We start from the raw sequence: 25,265 nt of genomic DNA on the forward strand, positions 1-25,265 counted from the left end.
CCCCCAGCAGCTGCTCCAGGACCCCCCCACAGACCTGCTTGGTGACCGCAGCCCCAGGCACACTGTCCCCACAGCAAGGGTGCTGCGTACAGAGCTGCTTGCTCGGGGCCCCTCGGTCCCAGGTGACGACCGCCCATGTGACAACACACCTGCGTAAACACAGCCCCGGCACCTCTCCTACCTGGAAAATGCAAACCCACTGACGGCGGCTGACGTTACCTTCAGGAGTAATCCCCCATGCTTCTCCTCGACCACACAACTTTGCAAAAGTAAATCTCTAACCAAACACCCCAAGAGCAAAGATTTGCAAATTGCACTTTTTTTTTTCTGTTGAAAAGACCCCCCCCACACACACCCCGTTCTGGAATATACTGAATCACATTATAATGTTGCAACAGCGTCAGAGTGTAATTAACCTGTGTTGCTTCACATTCCCCATGTGGCAATTGTTGAAGCCACGGCTTTTATAAGGGACCAGAAGAGAGGGCAGAGGCCGACCTGTGAACCGGTGACCTGGAGGCACTCTTGAGGCGGGGGTCCTACCTGAAGGAAGGTCGGGATGGCAGCGTTTGCAGAAAAGGCCCAGTTCAGTCTGCGGACGCTCCCGGCCCTGCTGCTCCTCTCCGTGCCGCTGTCCCAGGCCTTTCCAGTCCCTGGAGGATCCCCGGAAGAGAAGAACGCACAACTTGTCCAGGTAAACGGACTCTCTGGTAGGTCGGGGCTGACGGGCTGGTTCTTAGGAAACTGTGTGGCTTGTTTCTTCTTTTTAGTTAAATCAGCCTGAAAGTGCCTTCTGTTTGACCTCAAACATCTCGCGCCAGGGATCTAGAGGGTTCCCGGCAGGGCTCCTCAAACTCTGGGAAAACGCTGCTGCCGAACAGCCTCCAGCTGGGGACCCCGTGGAGAAGGGATGGTTTTAATTACAAAACTAAATGATTTCCTCTCTCACTCACCTAAGATGTTCCCCAGGCATTATATGCAACCCAGTTACTCCTCGTCTGGGGTTTTCTGCAGGGACTTGTGCTCGTAGCCAGAAATCTCAGCTGGACCAGGGAGCACGAGGACGGGAAATGAGAAGGAACTAGAAGTCAATTCCTCGTGCAATGAGATTTCCTACACCAGATTCTGCTTATAAGTAAACATGTTTATAAACGTTTATAAAGCAAAACCTACAGCTATTTTCCATTTTTGTACAAAAGTCAGGCCAAATTTTGAAGAAACACCAGGGAATGCTGTCACGAATTTGTCACACACGATTTCCTTAGCATTGCAGTTTTAGAAAAGTATCATTCTCTCTCTTCTTTTTTTTTTTTTTCCGTTTCCTTTTTTCTTAAATAGCTCTTACGGTGGGAACAGTAACCCCCGGGCTGACAGCCAGAGCTCAGCGAGTGTTGACTGTGAACAGGACGCCCCGCTGAGCACCTCGTTCATCCGCATGGCAACCCCGTGAGGGTATTTTTATTCCCACTTTAGAGACTAAAGCAAATCTTGAGTCCGTTACATGACGTGTCCGAAACCTCAGTTAAACCGTGGCGCAGCTCAGATTTGAGCCCAAGCCTCTCTCAATCCCACGGCCTGTAAGAGCACAAAAGTGCCGCGTGCTGTGTCACCTGCCAAGTGACAGGTGTTCCCCAGCTGCATGGGGCGAGAGAAGCCTCAGAAGTGGTGTAGCAGCCCCGAACCTCTGCTCCCTAAGCACCTTGGCCCCTCCCAGAGGTGGTGTGGCGGGGAAAGGCTAACGCCGACCAGGGTGCTGTTGCCCCAACACCAATTTAGAGTTCTTGTGGAATTGTCAATTCTCATCTGAGAAGCAGCAGGGACGGTTGGGTCCTGAACTGTCATCTTGGCCATTTCCCTCCATCTGTGCACGTCCGCGTCTTAGGATGATTGACCCTTCTCCATAGTGGCAGAAAGATAATGAAAAGAGCGTGTGGATCGATGCAGTTAGCACCTCAAGGAATCAGTACACACCAGCGCTCTTCAGTTTTTATAAAAAGGAGCCAGTCTCCTGACTGCATACCAGTGTGTCGCATGGGGCTTGGACCTCCTCCCTTATGAAGCCTCTGTTGTTACGTGTGAGCGCTAACTGGGGTGCCTAACGGAGGGGCTGTTCTGACCCACTGTCCCGTTCTCTCAAAGCCGACCCCAAATCTGCGTGGTTGCCCCCCGACTACCCGGTTACTAGCGTGTTGGAAGTTGCAGTGACACAGAAAGCACACAGAATGCCCAGGGAGCGGAAGGTGATGACGCGGCAGGTCCCCTCACGCATCTGTCTCTGTCCAGGATTACCTGGAGAAGTTCTACCAGTTACCGAGGGAAGGACTCCGGTCTGAGAGGCAGAACAGCCCTAGTGTGATCGTTGAGAAGCTGAAAGAGATGCAGCGATTCTTCGGGTTGGATGAGACGGGGAAGCCCAGTCAGGAGACGCTGGAGGTGATGCGGAAGCCTCGCTGCGGTGTGCCCGACAGTGGGGACTTTATGTTAACCCCGGGGAACCCCAAGTGGAAAGAAACCAACCTGACCTACAGGTGAGGTTCAAGGTCCAGAACCCGACAGGGTGTTTGTCAGCATTTGTGATGTGCCCGGCACTGTTCCAGGACGTGGGATCCACGGGAGACAGGAGTCCCTGCCCCGCACAGGCCAGAGTCTAGCGTGAGGGAGAAAGACCCCACAGGCTCTCCTCACCCCACAGCCTGACGTTTTGTCCTCCTCCTCCAGCAGTCTCAAGAGGACGAGGGCAACATTGGTGTCTCTCTGTGAACTCCATGTAGGACCCCACCTGGACAGACTAGCCCCACCTTCCTGATGATGGCAGCAATGTCCCAGTATCTGTTCAGTACTGCGATTCGCCAAGCACTGAGCTGAATGCTTAACGTGGACGTAATCCCCACAGCCACCCTATGAGAGGGCTAGGGCTACTGTTTTATGCTCCTCCTCTTATGAGTAAAGAAACTGAGCTTAGAGATAAGGAATGCCCTGTCCAGAGGTCCCTAACCCTGTCCACCCTCGACTCCTGCCCCCGCTCCTTAGACAGCTAGCTGGTCACATCTACCACTCACTCCCAGGTGCAGAAGCGTGGTGTGCTGACGGCCTGCCCTCTAAACCATAATGAGTCCTCCCATCTTCTCATTTTGAAGGATTATTAAGTACACGAAACAGTTGTCAGAGGCCGACGTGGAAACAGCTATCAAGAAAGCCTTTCAAGTGTGGAGTGATGCATCACCCCTGACCTTCACCAAGATCTCGCAGGGAGAACCAGACATCAAGATCGCTTTTGTCTGGGGAGGTAGGCTCGCAGCCGTCGTGCTTGGGTTGGCCTTCCCTGGCGAAGCTGAGACTTGGCGGGGACGTGATACAAACTGTCTTGTTTCAGATCATGGCGACAATTCTCCATTCGATGGACCCAATGGAATCCTCGCTCATGCCTTTCAGCCGGGCCAGGGTATCGGAGGAGACGTTCACTTCGATGCAGAAGAAACATGGACCAAAAATTCCAACAGTAAGTTGACCAAGGTCGTGTCACCCTGCAGCTTCTGAATAGGGTTTCTCACATCGGAAGCCTCTCCTGCACACACACACACACACACACACACACACGTTACTGTAACATTTCAAACACACCCAAGCTGATCGTTTTAAATTTTTGCTACCCCATAATGCTGAGTAAATTTAGGTTTTAAAAAAGCCCTAAGGCCAATTGCTGACCTTGTTTCCCTAGGACAGAAATCAAAAAGCTACAGACTGTGGCTAAATCCTGCCTGATCCTATTTGTACAAATAAAGTTTTATTGAAACAGAGACACCCTTACTTGTTTATGTATCATCTCTGGCTGTTCTCACAGTGCAACAGCGGAGCTGAGTACTCACTACAGAAAGCACACGGGTCACAAAGCCTCAAATACTTACTATCTAAGCCTTCACAGAAGTTTGCTGACCAGGGCTTTAGGGTATGTGTTTCTTTGTAATATTCTGAAATTTAATGATGTTTGGAGCAGGTCCTTGTTTTTGGAAATCCAGAAACAATCAGGTTCATTTAGAAAGCAATCCCACTTAGAAAACAGCCACCAACTTTTTTGTTGAGTTATTTTGTCTTCACGGATCTCTTTTCCAGTGGTTGTTCCTACAGGACAAACCACCCCTTTCAGGAGAAGACTGATAATGAGTCAGACCACCTGAAGGGAAGAGGTGAGGATAAGGACAAGTATATCCAGACCACGTGGTACTTCACAAGGCCATGGGGCAACCACATGCCACAAAACCTGGTAGAATATAGGAAAGGAGCATTTTATCTTTGCTCGGAACCTGCCCCTCCCACCATTTTCTCAGCATGTATGTTGTGAGTGTTTATTCCACCCAAGTCCCTATGCTAGGAGCTGTGTGTACCCGAAGATAAATAACGCTCTCCCCTGCTCTGAATTCCTCTCGCCCTCCCCACTGGTGCACGTGGTCGTCACCTCTTACTGAACTAAACCACCCAGATTCCCACCTGGTCTGTTTACCTCCAATCTCTGCTCTAAGTTTTCCCAGCACAGCAGCAGAATTTACATTGGGAAAGCCCCTCGTGGATTACGTTACCCTCCTGCGTAAACTTCCTGTGTGACGTTTCTGGACCACGACAGGTACCTTTCCTTGGATCAAAAGCTCTTGGGTGTTCACAAACTCATCTTTCATCCTGTCCTCCTGTTTTACGTGCAGCAGCCACATCACACGTTCACTGTTCCTACATCACACCACATGCTTCCCAACCTCCCTACGTTGGCTCACAATGCACCCCAGTCGCCCCTTCCAAAATCTGTCTCTGCTCCGCACCATGCTGCCTCTGTCTTGTTTTTCAGCTGGAAGTGAGGACTTCCTCCTCAGAATCCCAACAGCCTTTGTTTCTCTTTCTCAGCTGCTCTCCTCGTTGTCCTGTGCCATACATGTCATTGGCGTGCATCTCCCCTTCTAGACTGTGCGTCATTACCGATTCCCCAGAGCCCCTCACAATGTGATCCAGGCGCTCAGAGAGGTTTTCTGAGATACATTCAGGAATGCAAAAATGCAAGGATGAGATGGTCAAGAGAAAAGTCTTGGAGCATGGGTAGAATTTCACTAGGCTGGTTATCAACAGGAAGTTGAACGCTGTCCTCAGAGCCCAGGTCTTGCCATCAACTTGGATTTGGCCCCAGCTTGACTACTTACTAGTTGCAAGACCTCTAATGAAATATCCAAACTTTGTGGGCTTCAGTTCCTTTGCTGTAAAAATATTTCTAACAGCCCTTCACACAAATGTTGTGAGGACTGAGTCATATCACACTTCCCCACATATAGAAAGTACTCTTTAAGAGGTGAGCACGGCAGACAGTGCACGGTGTGTCTGCAGGACGGCCGGAGTGAAGGGTTCACATCACACGTCACACCCTCACATGTCTGCTGGGCAAGTGAGGGGCTCTCACACTTGGCCACGGAGCTTGGGCTCTATCTGATGAAGCGTGAGCCTTGGAAGTCGGGTTCCCAGCTGGGGAAGGCACTGGGCTCCTGGAAGTTAAAGATGGGGGAAGGAGCAGGGTTTGTCTCTTTCAAACAAGGCGAACGTGGAGAATCCTTGAAGCTGCCTGGAGAACTCGGAATCAGGCAGGAGCTGGTGCTGGCTGACGGGTGATCAGGGAGGCAAAACAGGTCCATCTGCATCCGAGGCTGTTGGCGGCCGGGCAGGCTTCTTCTCTAGCCACCTGTGCACTGAGACTCTCCTAAAGGGGCTGAGGGCCTGGGAGGCTGGAGAGAGAGCCTCACGAGACTACAGGGCCTGCCATCCCTTCTCTCAGCCTCAGGCCCACATCCACGCAATCCCAGAGTCAGAATAAAGGCCGTATTTCTTGCTTCTGAGATGGGATGAGAAGCTTCCCTCTCCTAACCTACAACTGCTACCTTCATTGCTTCCAGCTTCCACCTCTTCAGACGCCTGAAGGGGAAAGGAGAAAGACGGGCATGGCAAGCGCCATTTCTTCAGGCTCTGTTGGCTTGGGAGTTGCATTCCTTGAGATCTTGCTGTCTCCACCCTTGGAGCCATTTGGAGCCACTTACCGCACATGCTTGCATTTCAGATTACAATTTGTTTCTTGTTGCCGCCCATGAATTTGGCCACTCCTTGGGGCTCGCTCACTCCACTGACCCGGGTGCCTTGATGTATCCCAACTACGCTTTCCGCGACCCCAGCACCTACACCCTCCCTCAGGATGACATCAATGGCATTCAGACCATCTACGGTAAGGTCACTGGAAGAACGGCACACATGCTGAGCTCTGCCCTTGTCTAGGATGTTCTTCGGGAAGAGGGAGAAGGATGGGATTAGGGTTTAAAACTAGAGGGTGGGGAGGGGGGGAGGCACAGAATTCAAATTGTTTTACTTTACAACTTCAACTGGAATGATCTCTGAAAATCACCATTCTGATTTAAAACAATAATAATAACTCTAAGAGGGCCAGAGTCTGGTAGGCTTTCCCTTCTTGTGAAAACCCTTCGCCTTCCCAAGGAGCGTCTGACGTACTCCAGCAGTCACACTAGACTGAAGCTTATAAAAAGCTTTTTTTTCCCCTAAGGTCCTTCAAGCAACCCCATCCAACCAACCGGACCAACTACCCCCACAGCCTGTGACCCCAACCTGACGTTTGACGCCATCACTACCCTCCGTGGAGAAATAATATTCTTTAAAGACAGGTATAAGATTGAACTCCTTCTTCCTTTGACTTTATTTATGGGCATGACTTAAAGCTGGATTCTAAGCAAGTCCCATGTTACACATCGCTCAGCGTTTCCTTCGAAATCTATGCTTGTGCGCTTCATTGCAGTGAATCGTGTCTCCTGGGTAACTCGAAACATCCTGGAAAATTAAAAAAAACAAAAACCGCAAACATGCAGAAGCATTCAGATGTGGGTGACAGCGTAGCAGTCCCGGCTCCGCTCCGGCGGCTCGGGAACGCCCCACGTGGGTTTACCAGACACCGAAACCTCATCCACTCCCACCCACGTTCAGTCCAGAAATGGGGACCATCACGTGACAATCTGGGGGGCAGGTCGTCTCACTGGTTGGGTTTTTCCATCTTCCATTGGCTGCTTTGTGATTGTGTGATCGGGGGCTGATTCACCCGTATTGCTTTTGCTGGGATGCTCTGAATATTCTCAGCGTTTTGTAGAAACAGCCTTGTCAGGGCGTGCGGAGGGGACGGGGCAAATGTAATCACAGAAGGTCCCTGCTAGGACCTCCCCTAAGACCTGTGAAGTACCCAGCAGGTGAACAGCATTGCTGCATGTTGGCTACGGCGCTAGGAACTCCCTCCATGACATCGTCCCACCCTCCCTGCAGTCTCATCGGGGTGGGCGCTCGTGCGGGACCCAGGGAGGCTTCCTGCTCATGCCCCTGTGCTCTCCCAGGTACTTCTGGAGGAAACACCCTCAGATGAGAAGAGTCGAACTCAATTTCATCTCTCTATTCTGGCCATCCCTGCCCAACGGTATACAGGCGGCCTATGAGGATGAGGACAAGGACCTCGTTTTCCTGTTTAAAGGTAACTGCCTATGGTTTTCATCCTGTTTTAGTTGTCCCTGAAGTGAGGGGAAGACTTCTTTGTGGTCCCTTCCAGGGTGAGAGGAGGTGAGCCCATGAGAGCATGTTACCCTGGCCGGACTTGGTCAAGACACCTGGGTTGGGTCAGGTCCCACGTAACTGCTACGTGAGCTTGAGAGCTCTTCCCTCCTCAGCCTTGTTTCCCCCCCATAGAATGAGAACACCTGTAGTGTTCTTCCCTCCTCGTCCCAGGTCTAAGAGTCTCCAAGTCCCCGTGGCTGTAGGAGTGTCTCTGCATAGAAGACGCATGACCTGAGAAAGTCCCCCAACTCTGAGGCCCTGCTTGTCCGGCTGAGAAGCTGGAATTCTTAGCAGGTGCTGGGGAACCACCAGTGAACTTGACCACATTGGTCTTTTAAAGACTCTTTTCCATTGTTTCTGGGATGAATTTACACGAACACTAAGAAGTGATACCACATGATGTTATAGGAACAGAAGAACTTTATCTAATGTGTAACCTGACTCGTTGGCAGGCTGCCAGTACTGGGCTCTGAGTGGCTATGACATTGAGCAAGGTTATCCCAGGAGCATCTCAGACTATGGCTTCCCAAGCAGCGTCCGAGCGATCGATGCAGCTGTTCACTACGGGAGAAAAACCTACTTTTTTGTGAATGACGAAGTCTGGAGGTAAGGCAAACTATTGTTTCAGTTAGAGATTGAAATCTGCGTATTTACAGAACACTAACAACCAGGCTTCTGAAGGTTGGTGATCTCTGATAGGCATTCTTTTTCACAAAATGATCGATGTTCCCATGGCTTTTGAAGGTGTCATTTTTATAAAATTAAAAAGTCCTCACAATGGTATTGAGGCTTCTACGTCAGGAAGCAGAGCAAACCTTAATGAGTTACCGGGATGGGATGCAAAGAAAGAGGCTAATTCTCAGTCAGGAATTGAATTCTAACACACTCAAGAAAATGCTCTTCACATAGCCTACGAAATATGGTGCCCCATTGGTCTTATTACCTCCCTATTCGTGGGGGAGGGGAAGAGAGATAGAGACTGACTATGCACCCTTTAAGGAAATCCTCAGAAAATAGAAACCCTGCCTTTGGAAAATAACACTGTGCTAGTGATCAGAAGCTTGTTTCAATGTTACTGTTACCCGCACGTTTTATAAACAGGGATATACCTTTAGGTAGAGAAGTCCACCACTCTTAGGCCCAGGAAATAAGACATTATAAAGACCGAATGAGAAAATATGTGTGAAGACAGTTTGTAAGGTATATGCAATTTAAAGAAAACTGTGTCATTATGTACTATACTGGTTTTAAAACATGGGACATTTTTTTTTCATCAGATATGATAATGAAAGACAATCCATGGAACCAGGTTATCCTAAAAGTATACCAAGTATGTTTCCAGGAATAGAAAGCAGAGTTGATGCAGTTTTCCAGCAGAATTGTAAGTAGAAAAAAAAACCTAATAATAAATTCGTTTAAATTTTTAAAATAGCACATTTGCATTTAAATGTTAAATTGGAACAGGCATGGGATGTTTTCAGTTGAAAACATCTGAGATCTACAAGCTAATCCAATACTTAATCTTTTTTTTTTTTTTACAGATGTCTTCTTTTTCTTCAGTGGACCAAGATATTATGCATTTAATCTTGGTGCTCAAAGGGTTACTAAGATTGATAAAATCAATAAATGGCTCAACTGCTGATAAAGCTGAAGCAAAGTCACACATGTTTGCATCCACTTTCTACACATGGAAGGAAAGTCTACATTGCATAACCATTTTCCTGTGTCCTATTTATACTTTTCTCAACAATAAGTAATGCTGTTTACTATCACTGTACTCACTGGACCTGCCTTCAGTGAAAATACATTTGGAGTGTCCTGTTGTCTCCAGGGCTGATTGAGTTCCTACAGATTCCATCTCAAGAGAGGAGGTGAAGCCTTCTTTGTCACCTCAATATTCATTATTTCGCTACTTGCTTACCTGACTTCTAAAATGCTCATATACGCCTAAATCTCCTTTATCTGCTACATATAATTCAGCACTGAGCTTTGATGAAATGTAGAGACTAGGAACAGCATGAACAGTACCTCTTGCCTTTACTGAAAATGTAGTGCTATTTTCCACTTTTGAAAAAAAAAATGTTGATTCATGTTGTGGCTTGAATTGTGTCCCCCCAGGAAAGATAGGTTGAAGTCCAATCCTAGGTAGCTATGAACATACCCTATCTGGAACTAGGGTCTTTAAAGATGCGCTTAGTTAAAATGAGGCTATGCTGGAGCACGGTGGACGTACGGACAGGTGTCCTTGTGAGAAGAGGAGCAACCCAGACACATGGCGGACAAGGACAAGAGAACATAAAGACACACATGGGAATGATGCCTCCACAAGCCAAGAACAGCCAGCAGCCACCAGCAGCCAGGAAGAGGCGAGGAAGGATCCTTCCCAGAGCCTTCAGAGAAAAGAACTTTGTGCTCCCGACTCCTTGGTTTTAGACTTGCAGCTTCCAGAACTGGGATAGAATAAACCGGGTTGGAGTTTGCGGTGCTGACTTACGGCAGCCCTGGGATATCCACCGGCTGATACAGTAACTCCGCTTTAAGAAAGTGAGTCAACACAAAACAACAAAGTCGAACCCTCAGTAAGGACTACTGTCGGCTTCCCCAAAAGGAGCAAAACGGGGAGGTACCGCTTTCTCTTCTGTCTCCTCCCAGCTCTGTCCTTGTAGAGTCCAAGCAAATGGGCTAGTGACTGGAAATGTTGTTCCTTATTTCTTTTTTCCCCAAGGACACTCAGGAGGGCACACTCTACCCATAAGTGGGATTTACTGTACAAACAGAACAGCGCTGGGCACAAAATTCAATGAATCTCATTAAATTAAACTAAGCTGAGATGCATACACTTGATAATGGTTCTTTTCTGTCAAGAACTTTAGGATTCTGGGACCCTAATGGCTAATTCAGACATCAAAATCATTATAATGTCATATTTGCAATTGTTAGAATATAATACAGCTTATTACACATTAAATAACCGAATTGTAAAATATATTTATTACATTCTATTTTCTTTTTCTGTTCATTTTTAAGTCTCATAATTAGTTTAGTAATTTGGTACCTTATTCTGCCTCAAAAATTATTAAGTGAGTTCAAAATAAATAAATGACTGACTTGTGACCTATAATTTCTTAAGACGCTAACACATAATTCATATAAAGAATAAAAAAGAATGGCAAATTTTAGTATATTTGCAGCCATTAGTTTTCTTGTCAGAATTATAACATTGACAATTTTTAGATACCGTTTCCATTTATAAAATCTTTTGTAAATATTCAATTTCCTTTATAGATTCCCTCAAATATGTCAGCACATTTTTTTCTCAACTTATTTTATGAGATAAGAAGACAAGCTAGGATACACTATCATTCATTCATTCATTCATTCAACTAATCACCTACATGTCCCAGGTACTATGCTAGGGAAAGACAAGTGCAAAATAACCTGGAAAAACAGACTATTTCGTTTTTGATGTTAGAGTCAATTTCAGACTATCATATTTTCTAAGACTAATGTCCATTTTTACAGGCATGACGATTCAGAACACCTGCTAGTTATGCTAGGTTCTCATCTATATACACGTTGTTGAGACGAGAATGGAGTTCATATTATTTCTTTAACCATATTTCTCAGAGTCCTAGGAAGTGAACAGCAATGTGAATTGAAACGATTCAAAAATTACTCCTTTCTCTAAAGTTCTCTTCTTGACAATATGTGGTATTTTCTGGCTATTACACTGAGGTTTTATGTGACTTCAAGAGCTCCAAGAATCTAAGCTTAGAACTTAAATAATGAGATTACTTTTTACCTTGGGTTAAATGTGTTCGAAAGCAAAGCCTAAGTCCAGCCCTTGGTGCAGTTATTTTACTGGGAACATGTTCCCAGGAAGCAAGAGTGCGGAGGCAGGCAGAGCGAGTTAGAGCAGAAAAGCCAATACAAGGGCGCTGTCGAGGTTTCTATGACGAGCAACTGGGGCTGATGCCAACTGGACCTCCTGAGAAGCCTACCCAACACCTTTCACTGTTGAAATCTTGAAGGAGTGGGAGGCTGGAGCATTCATCCCTCCGTTCCCTCCTGCATAGGGTGGCTCTAGGCTAACACTTGGGAGGATAGCAGAAAGTGTGTAAGAGGCATCTCTTACATCTTTGTTGATGGGAGCTTTAAATGATGGGAAATTGGAGAAGTCTTCTCTGGAGAAATTTAACAGCCCACGAAAGAAGACTTACACCGACACTGATCTGTGTTAACACCTTCTCCCCCCTCCTTTGCTGCGATAAGACCCCAATTTCCTTTGAGGTCGTAATACCTCCAGCTAACAGAATACATTTTGTAGTCTTGCTTACAGCTAGATGTGGCCAGTGTTCAATTTCTTGCCAGAATGCATATGCTGAGTATTGTGTGAGCTTCTGGAAAGAGACTGAGAACTTGCTTTCACTGCCTGTAATGCACAAAGTCTCCAAACACGTGAAAAAATCTCCTAATGTGAGAAACAGGCACCCAGAAGGAAACTTTGAAGAAATAGAGACAATTCTGGAGCAAAAGAAAATGTCAAGATAAACTTAAAAATACCACACATTCTCAAAAACTAGGGCATATTCTATATCCAAAAACCACTAACAAAATGCAAGAAAATAAAAATATTTAGAGAATTAGAGCTCTTGGAAACTAAAAACACAACTGGGCTGGAAAATAATGTTGGCAAAAGTAGTAAAAGATATATTAGGAGCCCAGAGGCTCAATCCATGAGGTCCAACAGGCATGTGTTCCAGAAAAGGGAAGGGAAAATCGAGTGGGAAGAAATTATCAAAGAAATGTCAGAGGAAAATTTTCTTGAAGTCGTCATAATGAAAGGGCCTGCTTACTGCCCAGTAATGTTAATGCAGAAAGAAAAAGAAAAGAAAACCACATCAAGAGACATCATTATGAAATTTCAGAATATCTGCATAAAGAGAATGTTTCTAACATTTTTTGGAAGAAAAAACATCAAGAATCAGAATAAAAGGCTTCCCAGGAGCAACACAAGATTCTAGAAAACAATGCCAAAGTGCCTCTAACGTCCTAAAGAAAATTTATTTTGGTCTGAAGTTCCGTAGACACACTCTCCATCAGGTGTCAGGATGGAATAAGGGACATTCTTAGGCATGAAAAGATTGAAAACATTCATTTTCCTTGCACCCTGTACGCCATCCACCCCCGTCTCCCTCGGCTGTCTTCACTCTTCCCGTGTATTGCCTCCAGTCGGCCAGATCTCCCAAGGCTCGTTTCTGCTGTGATACCTGCTTCCTGTGGCCCCCCTCCACACACCCCCTGCGCCATCCACACCCTACCCATTCCATTCTTCGAGACCCTGTGGAAGCCCTACCCGGCTGAAGCCACTAGGGCACACCCATCAGCAGGGCTCCTACCTTTGGCTCTTCTCACGCTCCGGAACCTCAGTGTACATTTCGCCGCCCGTCTCAGTTTTGTCTGGCATTAGTTTCTGCACGTGTCTGAATCCCCAACAAGATCGGAGCAGTGTCTTACTCATGCTTCAGTTTATGGTACCAGGCAAACAGCAGATGCCAAACAGACATGGGCTGTTTATCCTAGTTCACTAGGGTAATCTGACTACTGATCTGTCTTTTCTGATCTTTTCTTTCTATCCAAGATATTCTGGGGTTTCGTTCAAAAGAAAATTATAAACTCAAGAATGTCAAAGATAGGAAGAGCTCCAACTTTGCAAGGACCACAGTAACTTGGAGGCTGGCTTCCTATTATATTCAATTCAATAATGAACCACGATTGTGTTTACTCAAACACTGCAGATCATGATTGCAAAATCAAGTTAACCTAAGGGGAAAAGGCGTATCATGACACACTTCATGGCAAACGTCCTCTTCTGGGGTTAATTAAATGATAATACAAGCCAACTCATGCCACGTCTTACTCTTGTTTTCTGAATTCTGTGGACACAGAAACAGGCTTCAACAGAAAAGAGAGAGGGATGAAGAAACTTCTGCTTCAATTTTTGCTCCTTACAACATGCTCTTCTGCATTTCCTTTGGACCGAAAGATGGACACGGAAGAGAACATACGGCTGGCACAGGTACTGTCTCAATAAATGTGAATAACAACTACCAATAAAAAATAAATTTTATTGATTGTCTTGGAACCCAACAAGACAGCAAATTCCTACAAAAGATTCCGGTACTTTCCCCTAGCTCTAAGGACACCAAGTAACCGTGTGTGGGGTAGAGGGTGGGGGTGGGGGTGGGAAAGGAGGATTTGCTGCCACTTCAAGCAATGGGTCCAAGTGAAGACGGAGGGAGGAGAAAGGGGACAGCCCTGGAGAAAGGGAGATCTCTGTACAAGGATGTCTGTACCAACCAGGGAGACCCAACTTCAACTGTAGGTCCCTTTACCCTACAGGCATGACAAACACTTTGCCTTGGAGAAATCAGTCCAGTGAATTTGCCATTTTTGGTTAAGTTAATTAAATTTGCAAAATGAACAACCATGTATCTCTTCTAGAATTTGTTTCAAGGAAACACCGAAATGAAAGTAACAGCAGAAATGTATAAGCTGTGTGATCATTTAACACATGGAATCAGCTGACTGTCTTCCCTGGGGGTTTGGAGTTTTATAGGCTCTGTGATTTGGATAATTCTGGTCACACAGCTCAGCCACTTGTTGAAAATTGAAAAAGCAGGATGACTCTTTGCTTCCTTCCTTCTTTCCTCTCTCGCTCCTTCCTTCCCCTCACTACTTCCTTCTCTCTTCCCACCTCTGACTTTGTTTCATTCTGAGATACAGATTTGCTGTCCTGTAGTTTGTGTCCTTCTTTTGTCTTTTTGGTCAGGCATATCTCAACCAGTTCTACTCTCTTGAAATAGAAGGGAGTCATCTTGTTCAAAGCAAGAACAGCAGTCTCTTAGATGGCAAAATTCGGGAAATGCAAGCCTTTTTTGGCTTGACAGTGACTGGACAACTGGACTCAAACACTCTCGATATCATGAAGACACCCAGGTGTGGGGTGCCTGATGTGGGTCAGTATGGCTACACTCTCCCAGGATGGGGAAGATACAACCTCACATACAGGTAACGCTTCTGCACACTTTCCCCCCCATCCCAAAACACAGGAATACAACAGTTTATTTTACTGAGCACTTCCTAGGTGCATGGCCCCTCTCAGATCTCATTTATTCCATCCTCCCCACAACACTGGGTTGTAGGCACCGCCGCTGGGACCACCTGAAACACAGAGACACTGAAACAAAAGGTTATTTACCATCGTCAGGTCCTACCAGCAGACTGAGGATAGGATCTTAGGAAAGTCGCTGAACATCTCTGAGCCCCATTTATTGAAGTGTTATTACACTCCCTGATCAACAGGGCAGACGACAGGACTGGATCACACAGCATATGTAAAAGTGCTGTATTTAAATAGTAACGTATTATAACAATGCAAGAATAGCACAATGCTATCAGTTACTGTAGCATGTGATTTATAAGAAATGATCTTTTTGTCTTTGTGTGCCTACATGCATGTGTCATCACCAGTTGATCTATTTTTGTAACTTTTGAAGAATCGTAAACTACACTCCAGATATGACACGAGCAGATGTGGACGAGGCTATCCAGAACGGCCTGGAAGTGTGGAGCAGAGTTACTCCACTGACATTCGCCAAGACTTCCAAGGGGATTGCAGACATCATGATTGCCTTTAGGACCCGAGGTAAGGTTTCCAGCAGAGAGAAAAGTATGGCTATTTCCATCTCAGGAGATTTGGAGAGGCTGACCTTTTCTTCCCCCTGTGAACTGTATCTCAGTCCACGGCCGGTGTCCTCGTTATTTTGATGGCCCCTTGGGAGTCCTCGGCCATGCTTTTCCTCCCGGTCTGGGTCTGGGTGGAGACACTCACTTCGATGAGGATGAAAATTGGACCAAGGATGGAGCAGGTGAGCCCAATTTTCTTCATGAACAAAATTTTATTATTCTAAAGAATCCCTGAAATAGCTTTGCGATTAGTTGGTTTTTGCTTCCCAATTTCCCCACAGTTTCCATATTCCAAGATGACATTGATGGAAGGGTTCAATGTCTATTAGATAATTGTGCTCGTACAGGTCAGAGCCTTATCCACACAGTGCCCTTATAAAGATGATAACCCTTTCATGATCCGAGCATTCTTCGTGTACTCGCACACTCATTCATATACCCACGATGCCTCAAGATCTGCTATGTACCTGGAACCGTGCAAGGTGTTGGACAGACCACAGAGCTGTACTGGACAAGTTCCAGCCCTTCAGAAGCTCGTGGTCTTGTGTGGTGTGAGGACTAGACCACCCGCCACCCACAAGGCAGAGCGTGCTACATAGAAGGTAGAAGTCCTCTCCGGCCTCGGGATTGAGGAAGACTGGGAAGGTGGTAGTTCTGAGTTAGTGACTGAAGGATGGTATGTGGCCTCATGGCCCCTAGAAGGTCTATTTAAAGGCATGAACTTCCTCCTCTAAGACTTGCCCACCTGCCAAGGAATTAAACCCTAATCGTTATTCAACCTATTCCTTCAGACCAACTGAGTTGATTTTATTTCTTTTAATATGGCTACCTGGTATTAAATAGGGAATACTTTATTACTTTCAAACAAAATACAAAACTTTACTACAGTAAAAGTATGTGCATCCGACAAAGGAGCAGGCTCAGTGGACTCTCGGGTTCTCCCCAGTCCATTTACCGTCATTGACAACAGTCACCTTGGGTCTGGGGTCTGGTTTCCAAGGTCCCAGGAAAGCAGAGGCTATGGCTCTCCTGATGTGTGGTATATAAGATCACACAGTCAGTCCTGACCAAGTAACTCCGGAGAGTCTGTGGGCCAGTTTCGTAGTTTCTGCAAATCAGCACATGATAGATGCTCTACCATTTTGGTAAATGAGGTCAATCAAAAATCCTTTACTCAACATCCACCATGACCAGGCTCTGTGACAGAGATGGAGTACACGACAGTGTGCGAGACACGGACCCTGCCCTGGAGGGCTTTACAGTCTAGGGGACACGCAATCTCAAATGGCAATTAAAATCAGTATGACCAACACTGGGATGAAGGAAACTGTAGCAACGTAGTAGGAGAATGTAAAAAGAGATTTGAACCCAAACACAGAGGTCAGGGGACGAAGTGATACCAAACCCGAGTAGAAGCCTAAGCAGGAAAAGCACAGTGAAGCAGAGTGTGCTCCAGAAAGAATAATCCGACCAACTCAAGTACCGGGACTGTGACGGAAATGGTGACTAGGATCCAGACAACGTGGGGTCTGAAAAGCCAGCATAAAGGTTTGGAAGTCACTGAGATGACCTGAGTTTGAACTACTTTTTCCAAGAGTCAATTGTCCCATCCTGTCCAAAAGCACACCCCATGATACCGCCAGCCAGACAAGGGGCACCAGCAAAGCCAGAGCAGAAAAGCCTGAAGGAACATTAAATAATCCTTAGTCAGTCTATGTTTGTTTCATGCAAACATCATTGGACAAGGCTCCATCGTAGAAGGCTCAGGCTTTTCGTTAGGATCCATAGGCTTAATTTCAAGTCCAAGGACAGTCTTTTGTACTTAGAACCTTATAGGCTAGTGGGGGAGACAGAGAGCTAAAAAGGCAGTTTCACCATGCGCGGTGAGACTTCTGATCTGGGTGTGCCGGGGGCGCATCCGTCCAGTCTTTCATCCAAATAAACACCTGGATATCCAGCAACCGTTATTAAGCATGCACTACTGACAGGCCGTTCCGTAGTCACCAGGAGTAAAAGGTGACTAGGACACAGTCCCTGAAAAGATGCATTACTTCATGAAGGAGATAGCCAGTGCTGTCTTATGTGCTATCACAGAATTAAACACTGAGTCTGGAAATGCAGAAAGGTGCATTTAACTCAGGCATGACAGCAGGTGGTGGCGGGTAAGAGAAGTCTCATGAAGGAGATGATTCTAAAGGAGTTTCCTGAGAACAAGGGCGGGAGAGATAATACTCTGGGTGGACGGGTTGGAGGTAGTAAGACATAGAGATTAGAAGGAACATGGCACAGATGAGAGATGCAAATGATTACGATTAGCTCGTGAGACACTGAAACAAAATATGAGTCTGGAGCAAAGGCCGGGACTGATTATGGACGGCCATGATGAGGTGTTGGGACTTGGTCCTACGGCCAACGGAGAATGTCTGAAGGATAAAGCAGGAGTATCAGCCCAGCAGCAACCAATGACTGGTGGCTTCTATTTTTTTGTTTAGTAATATCTATTCCTCACACACCTGTTTTCTGCCATTTGCTTGCCCTGGATCATAGCTCTCCAAGATACGGCCAACGCCAATTACACGTGTTGAAATATTGCCTAGATAAATGATGGCGTAGATAAGAATTATCCACTCTACAGCAGACCTTTCCTTCTCTCCCCTTCGTTCCTTCCTAATCTCAGATGCAGCCATCCGCCTTTTCATTGACCCATGTTTTTCCTGTTTTTGTTAAGGATTCAACTTATTTCTTGTGGCTGCTCATGAGTTTGGTCATGCCCTGGGACTCTCTCACTCCAATGACCAAACAGCTTTGATGTTTCCAAATTATGTGTCCCTGGACCCGAACAAATACCCACTTTCTCAGGATGATATCAGTGGAATCCAATCCATCTATGGTGAGCAGCCCCCTAAGTCTGAATAGACGGGAACTGAATAGGAAGCCTTCCAGAAAGGAAGTGAAAAAATCACTTCTTGAAATATCACCGTGAAGAAAATATCCACTTGGGTAAGATCCTTCTGTAGGTGTTTCCACATGCCTTCTTAATCCACTGCGCTATTTCTTTTCTCATCGAAGGGAGTCTACCTAAGACATCCGCTAAGCCAAAGGAGGCCACTGTGCCCCAAGCCTGTGACCCTGATTTGACTTTCGACGCTATCACCACCTTCCGCAGAGAAGTCATGTTCTTTAAAGGCAGGTAAACCCATTCCCTTCAACACCTCAGCTTCCTATGAATATTTTTCAAGAGACTTGGGGGTAAATAGGGAGGAAATCATGGGGATAGTGAGAATGTGTTCCTTTTCCTTTCATTTTATAACTGCCCATGCTCTGAATGTTTCACTACGTGTATATTATCTCTTGCTTATTTGATAAATTAATTTTTAAGTGTTCCTAAGCAAATTTTTTAATTGCCATTGTATAAGATGGTGAAGCAGAGTCACTTTGTGACTTCTTACCTAAAATAATACACCAATCCCAGTGCTGATGGAGCTGACCTATACCATTTCAGAAGCCAATGCTTAAACTTGGGGGGATTTTGTAAACCACTTCACATCACTTCTATAGCTTGGAACTGGCCATGATTGGAGTATTTATACCTGGAAATCAGCAAATAATAAAAATTAAGTGTTTTTTCTACCGAGAGCGCAGCTGTTAAACATGAATGAGCAGACCATCCCTTCACGTAGCGTGGGTGAAGTGTTCGCTGTAGTAGGAACTCTCTTCTCTCCCCGTGTATAACTCACTGGACTTCAGTTGCGACATGGTCTGTCAGCTGTGTACCATGACTGTATTTTCAGAACAAAGTATTGGGACATAGACCATCTCACAAGCACAGGGTACGAGGAAGCCTATTTGAAATCAGTCTCCTCCCCCCGCAGCCCTACAGCACTTGGAGGCCATGTGATCACCGCCATGCTCTGCACCGCAGAGGCTGAGGCCACTTGTCAGGGACATCGGAGGGGGGTTGCCCAGCATCGAAGGGCTTTTCGAGTCCTCGTTCATAGACTCAGAACTTTACAGCCAGAGGGGAACATCTGAGGAAATATTTTACCATGCAGTAGTAACCCTTCTTTATTCTAGCGAACATCAGACCAGAAAGCTCTTCTTAGATGCTTGGCGTTGCCTTGGAATTTTGACTATTGCTGATTTGGCAGAAATGAGGCCACTGAGCACTCAGAATTGAGATTTTGATGGGCGGGTTGCTACTCTCAGTTCCCAGGAGAGTGAACACGAAGGCGTGTCTTGACCTTGGGTCACAGGGTAGAAGTGAACCCACAACCACCTACACTGGCTGAGGACAACTGCGTGGATGCTCTAAATTATTTGAGGACAATGCTAATCAATAAAAGACGAGCCTAGGTTCACAGTGTCTCCCGGCACCGTAGACTGTTTGTGTAAGTGTTTCTGTTTGACGCAGGCACGTTTGGAGAATCTACTATGATACCAGCGATGTTGAATGTGAACTGATCTCTTCTTTCTGGCCCTCTCTGCCGCCTGATGTTCAAGCTGCCTACGAGAACCCCAGAGACAAGATTCTAGTGTTTAAAGGTAACTTTGCGCAGCATGATTTCTCTTCTGTCTCTGGATGCCTGACCTGGTCAGTGGGCCTTTTGGGGCAAGGAGCACAATATTCACGTGTGGGTGAAATGGAGACTGCCTTTGCCGTGACCGTGGGCTCCTATCAGAAAGAGTAACTCTCCAGGGTTCTCTGAGGCTGTGAGGACAAACCCCAACTGCACGGGAGCTAGAAGGGCCCTGTATGATAAAAACCAGAAACTATCTTTTTTTCTGCCAAATAAAGGGAACCCATCCCTCTTTTATATTCCCTTTTTACTAGGATTGTCAGATTCGGCAGATAAAAATACAAGATGCCTTGAATTTCAGATAAAACACATAATTTTTTATTATAAGTATGTCCCTTGCAATATTTAAATGTTTATACTATACTTATACTAAAAATTAATGATTGTTTATTTGAAATTCAGATTTAGCTGCAATCTTACATTTAATTTATCAATGCTATTTTTCTATGGATTTCATCAGATTACTTGCCTTTGAGAGTATTTGGGGGCTGAAATCTAGGAGAACGTGTACAAACATAGCTGGCTGTTTAGTCAGAGTTAGAGAAATCATCAATCCAGCATGCTCAGTATTAACTCTCTGTGTGTTATCGGTGTCATTGTAGTGATAAAAGCAGCTCAAGAAGGCGCAAGAATAGATGGGGACGTGAGATGACTAAACCCTGAGACACAAGGCATCTAATTATTTTCAAATTTCTTAAGACATCTATTTTTCCCTCTAGGTATCAGATCAGAAGATAATCACTTTCTCTCTTCCTAGATGACAACTTCTGGATGATTAGAGGATATGCTGTCTTGCCAGATTATCCCAAACCCATCCAGACGCTTGGCTTTCCAAGACATGTGAAGAAAATTGATGCAGCTGTCTGTGACCACAGCACCAGAAAAACCTACTTCTTTGTGGGCATTTGGTGCTGGAGGTAAGTTGGCAGACAATCGACCTGTTCAATTTATTCCGCAGAAAATATCCACATAGCATCACTTTAACACAGGCAGAAATAAAACTAACCCACAGTCCTCTTAAGTCATTTATGTTCAAGCCCGTCTTGGGTAGATGACATTCACCAAACAAAAGAATGTTTCAGTGAGTCCAAAGCTCTTTCTCTAACATAAAAAAAAATAATAAAAAGATAAAATAATAAAGCTGGTGATGTCAACCAAATTGCCAGTAACACAACATATCTGGTCAAAATCTGTGAAAGCTCTAAGCTGAGCCCTTACCTTATTTTTTTTTAATTGCAATGTACTTATCATACAATGTAATATTAGTTTCAGGTGTACAATGTAGGGATTCAGCATGTCCATACATCACCCAGTGCTCATGACGACAGGTGCCCTCCTCCATCCCCATCACCTGTTTCCCCCATCCCCCCACCCACCTCCACGCTGGTCCCCATCAATGTGTTCTGTGTAGTTCAGAGTCTGTTTCGTGAGCCCATACTCTGATCTAATGGTCCCTCAGCATAGAATCAATCTGACTAATGATGTGGCTTTTTCCCCCTCATCATTTCTTGTTTTTAAGACACTACAAATGATTCGGCCAAACAAACTCTTTGACATGTTTTTCATTATTGATTGAATTAGTTTTCCTCTACGAGGGCTACTTTTCCTCCACATCCCTATTTGACTCCAACTGGGGCAGTGGAAGGATTAAGGTCCCCAAAGCAAAGATCCCCTGGAAACTTTTCCAACCCCTGCATGCAGGTATGATGAAGTGACCCAAAGCATGGACAAAGGGTACCCAAGGAGGGTGGTGAAGTTCTTCCCGGGAATTGGTCTCCGAGTCGATGCTGCTTTCCAGCATAAAGGTGAGCGTCAACGGCTAAACCTGTGGGTACTTGGACGTCACTGGTTGGGAGAGGGGGTCGCACAGAAATGTCAATGCTTCCATTTTACTTGCTGTGTTTGGTTTGGTTTGGTTTGCACTATTTATTTATTTATTTTATTATGTTCAATTAGCCAACATATAGTGCACCCTTGGTTCTTGATGTAGTGCTCAACAATTCATTAGCTGCGTATAACTTTAACGTAATCTGACTCTTCTCAAGTACCTGTAGTAATAAACTCTAACCAGGCAGGCATTCTCAGAAACGGAGTTAGTGAGTCCTGAATCGTGCTCTGTTACACTATTTCAGATCGATGCAAAAGTTCCAAACCTAATTTTACTTATCATTGATCCGAGACAGCCCCGACGAGTTCTGAATGTGGAGAATGACTAAGCACATGGACTGGGCAGTGACTCTCAAACTGTCATCGCATAGTTTAATCTGTGCGCTTGGGGGTCGTGCGCGAGATGACAAATTCTCCGGTTTCTGAGGCCGATGTAGCACGGTGGGCAAGAAGCAGAAATGTACGGCTTTAGAAGCGTCTCAGGCTATTTAATCCTCAGACTTAGACCACGGACAACAGCACAGAACCTGGAGGAAACGGAGTCTAAAAGTTTCTGAATGACAACACCTTTTATCGCAGTGAAGTCTCACACAAACCGAACAACTAAAACAGAGCAGAACAACTCGAGGAAAATGAGGATATAGGGCCCAAGGCCATACCCACAGGGACCTTCTTCTCCCCCTTGCTAAGACTCTGTTCTGAAACCTAGTTTAAGAAACTGTGGCATGAACCAGTCTGGCGAGAAATGTGCTGAGCCCCCTGACGTTCATGTTCATACCATTGCTTCTTCCTTGGGGAAATAAAAATAACAGTATTTCTCATGTGACAGTAGTAAAGTAAAATATACCTAGATAATACACAGGTCTCTTTTCTCTCCATAACGTTCAGTTATTTTGTTCTATATGCATACAGTCAACAAGTGTGGAACCATTGTAGAATTGTGCAAGATAACTAATGATGACTCTCTCTCTCTAGGATTCTTCTATTTCTTCCGTGGATCAAAGCAATTTGAATATGACCCCAAGGCAAAGAACATCACCAGAATAATGAGAACCAATACCTGGTTTCGCTGTAAAGAACCATTAAACGCATCATCTGATTTTAGTATCAGTGAGGAAGAAGTCCATTCAGGAGGAGTGGAGATGTTTTATCATAAGAATTCAAACTTGCTCATTTTCAGTATTGTTCACGTGCTGAAAAAAATCTATAGTTATCCATAAATTCATAGACTGAAAACGAACCTCCAGAAGTCTTTTAATCCGAACTCTGCTTCCAAGTGGAATAGAACTATTCTTTCACATAAGCTGCTGGTCCATGTTCTAGATATCTACTGGACAAAGAGTCCATGGATATTTTGAGCTGCCTGATTTCTTTTTACAGGAAATTATGATGCATAAGCAAAACTCTGGCTGTACTTTAATCCTATTATATGCTTTGTGAACTTGAAGAAGTAAGCCATGTGTCTCATAATAACTAAATGCTGCAGACCTTTATTAAACCAATCTTTAGCATCCTGTTTGTCTGTACCTTTGCAGTTGGAGGCTTATCCCTACCCATATTCTGAATTCACCAAGAAATAATGCACAGTTAGGAGAGCAAAATGCCACCTTTTTTACTGATAAAACTTGTATTAGTGAATGCACCTATGGGCAAGCTAGTTTACTAATATCGAATTCTAGAAGAAGACATACTTACACACAAGTCATGGGAAAACTGGAAAGAACCAGGTCTCCCCAAGAATGTGAGCCTTCTATTGGTTGCATGGAGCCCAAAGAGAAAGAAAGAGGATGGAGCTACATGTGCCAAGTTTCTGTTCCCAAGTTCACCAATCAAAGAAGTGATTCCACCTGCCAAAGAGGAGCGAGAGCCCAGAGAGATATGAGTTGTTACACGACAGGTGCTCCCCCAACAATTAGGAAACCGATAGGAGAAGGAGAGTAGTGTTCCCTCCAACCTCCCAAGCACAGGCCAGTGCATTTAACCATTCCTTAGAGAGTTTAAAATCAGATTTTATACACACTGCTCTTATATACAAGAAACGCAGACTTCTCCTGTGTTCGAAATATTTGGTTTCACCTAAGCTGAAACATATAGATAGAAAGTTCCTGCCCTCTTTGTTACACCATGTATTTGTTGAGTTTCTAAATTCTGAATGGCTAGATTTCACCTTTCCACCCTCAAAACTAAAAGCTTAGCTAAGCTCTTCATGAATTTTCTGACCCAGAAAATAGGAGGCAGTCAATTGAACTTGATTCTGATGAGGTGATCAATTGAGCAAGTGTCAGCTAATAGAAAATATGCATAGAAAATCTCAGGAATTCCTACAATCACATTCCCTACCTTGAGTTCATTGTTCCCAGATTCCTATTAGAAAGGGACATAGAAAAAATTGTTGCATGTTTGAATAGATAGTAAATTTTAAAGAGTACAGCTGAATACCTAGCATAGAGTAGATGCTAGTCTTTATAAAAAACAGTGTTGGAATAATCAAATATGCTTGTATACACACAAAAGAACCTCGATCACTACTTCACATGGTTCACAGAAATTTACTCAAAATGAGCCATAGACCTCTAGTAGAACAATCAAAAATACAAAACTTCTAAAAGAAAATATTTAGAAAATTTATGTGGCCTTAAACAGAGATTTTGAGATAGGACATAAAAAGCATGAACCATAAGAGAAAACACTGATGAATTAAATTTCACCAACACTGAAAACATTTGCTCTTCCAAAAAACATTAAAATAATGAAGAGTCAAACCACACATTAAGAGAAAATATTTTCACAACATGTTTCTGATAAAGGCCTTGTATCCTGAATATAGAAGGAATTCCTATAATCCAAAAAGAGGACAAACAGCTCCATGTTTTTAATGGTCAGAATATTTGCTATCTGAATGACGAATAAACGCATAAAGAGATGTTTAACATAATCTTAATCATTTAGGAAATGCTAATTCAAACCACAATGAGATACCACTACACACCCAACAGAATGGTTCAAATGAAGAAGACTGGAAACACCAAGTGCTGAGAAGAGGTAGAGTAACTGGAACTCAATTGGAGTGAGAATAAAAAGCTATGCAGCCACTTTGGAAGACAGGTGGGCTACTCCTTACAACGTTAAACATTCGCTTGCCATGAGACCTCTGACCCCGCTCCTAAATATTTACTGGAGAAAAATGAAAACACGCTCACGCAAATGGTTGTAGATGAATGCCAGTGATCGCTTTCTTTGTGACAGCGGACACTGGAAACAACCCCAATGTCTACCAACCGGTAAATGTATAAACTGTGTCCATCCATCCAGATGGCGGGAAACCACACGTGCAACAATATGGAGGAATCTCGAAAGCCTTTGTAAGTGAAGACTCATTATCACATGATTCCCTTTATATCAAAAATTAGAAAAGGCAAAAGTAAAATG

At 44.8% G+C, this 25,265-nt stretch overlaps 2 protein-coding genes across 3 annotated transcripts; both read left to right on the forward strand.

Annotated features, from left to right (window-relative positions):
• The first annotated feature begins 480 nt into the window (after positions 1 to 480).
• On the forward strand, positions 481 to 10,609 carry MMP8 (matrix metallopeptidase 8). Its single transcript, XM_045797644.2, has 10 exons — positions 481 to 694; positions 2,284 to 2,528; positions 3,138 to 3,286; positions 3,374 to 3,499; positions 6,083 to 6,244; positions 6,578 to 6,695; positions 7,410 to 7,543; positions 8,076 to 8,229; positions 8,901 to 9,004; positions 9,165 to 10,609. Exons 1-10 carry the CDS (start codon positions 560 to 562, stop codon positions 9,263 to 9,265), a joined length of 1,428 nt encoding a protein of 475 aa, XP_045653600.1. The 5' UTR covers positions 481 to 559; the 3' UTR covers positions 9,266 to 10,609.
• Positions 10,610 to 13,569: 2,960 nt separating this feature from the next.
• Positions 13,570 to 23,333, forward strand: MMP27 (matrix metallopeptidase 27). 2 transcript variants are annotated; one of them, XM_045797642.2, is made up of 10 exons: positions 13,570 to 13,702; positions 14,456 to 14,694; positions 15,183 to 15,331; positions 15,426 to 15,554; positions 18,101 to 18,262; positions 18,442 to 18,562; positions 19,784 to 19,914; positions 20,707 to 20,866; positions 21,651 to 21,754; positions 22,812 to 23,333. In XM_045797642.2, the coding sequence occupies exons 1-10, from the start codon at positions 13,601 to 13,603 to the stop codon at positions 23,054 to 23,056; spliced, it is 1,542 nt and encodes a 513-aa protein (XP_045653598.1). In that variant the 5' UTR covers positions 13,570 to 13,600; the 3' UTR covers positions 23,057 to 23,333. The 2 variants fall into 2 exon arrangements, with proteins under 2 accessions (XP_045653598.1, XP_045653599.1); XM_045797643.2 differs by lacking the exon at positions 15,426 to 15,554.
• Positions 23,334 to 25,265: the final 1,932 nt, after the last annotated feature.

Source organism: Ursus americanus, chromosome 16 (assembly GCF_024610735.1).
Source record: "Ursus americanus isolate L20-20 chromosome 16, mUrsAme1.1.p, whole genome shotgun sequence".
Lineage (NCBI taxonomy): Eukaryota > Metazoa > Chordata > Mammalia > Carnivora > Ursidae > Ursus > Ursus americanus.

Bases quoted from the DNA above. Each gene is read 5' to 3' on its own strand.
- MMP27 (XM_045797642.2), top strand. From the start codon at position 13,601: ATGAAGAAACTTCTGCTTCAATTTTTGCTCCTTACAACATGCTCTTCT. The intron at 15,332-15,425 runs GTAAGGTTTCCA...ACTGTATCTCAG, and splicing joins GATTGCCTTTAGGACCCGAG to TCCACGGCCGGTGTCCTCGT. The intron at 20,867-21,650 runs GTAAGTTGGCAG...CCCTGCATGCAG, and splicing joins GTGGGCATTTGGTGCTGGAG to GTATGATGAAGTGACCCAAA.
- MMP8 (XM_045797644.2), top strand. From the start codon at position 560: ATGGCAGCGTTTGCAGAAAAGGCCCAGTTCAGTCTGCGGACGCTCCCG. The intron at 6,245-6,577 runs GTAAGGTCACTG...TTTTCCCCTAAG, and splicing joins TGGCATTCAGACCATCTACG to GTCCTTCAAGCAACCCCATC. The intron at 9,005-9,164 runs GTAAGTAGAAAA...TTTTTTTTACAG, and splicing joins TGCAGTTTTCCAGCAGAATT to ATGTCTTCTTTTTCTTCAGT.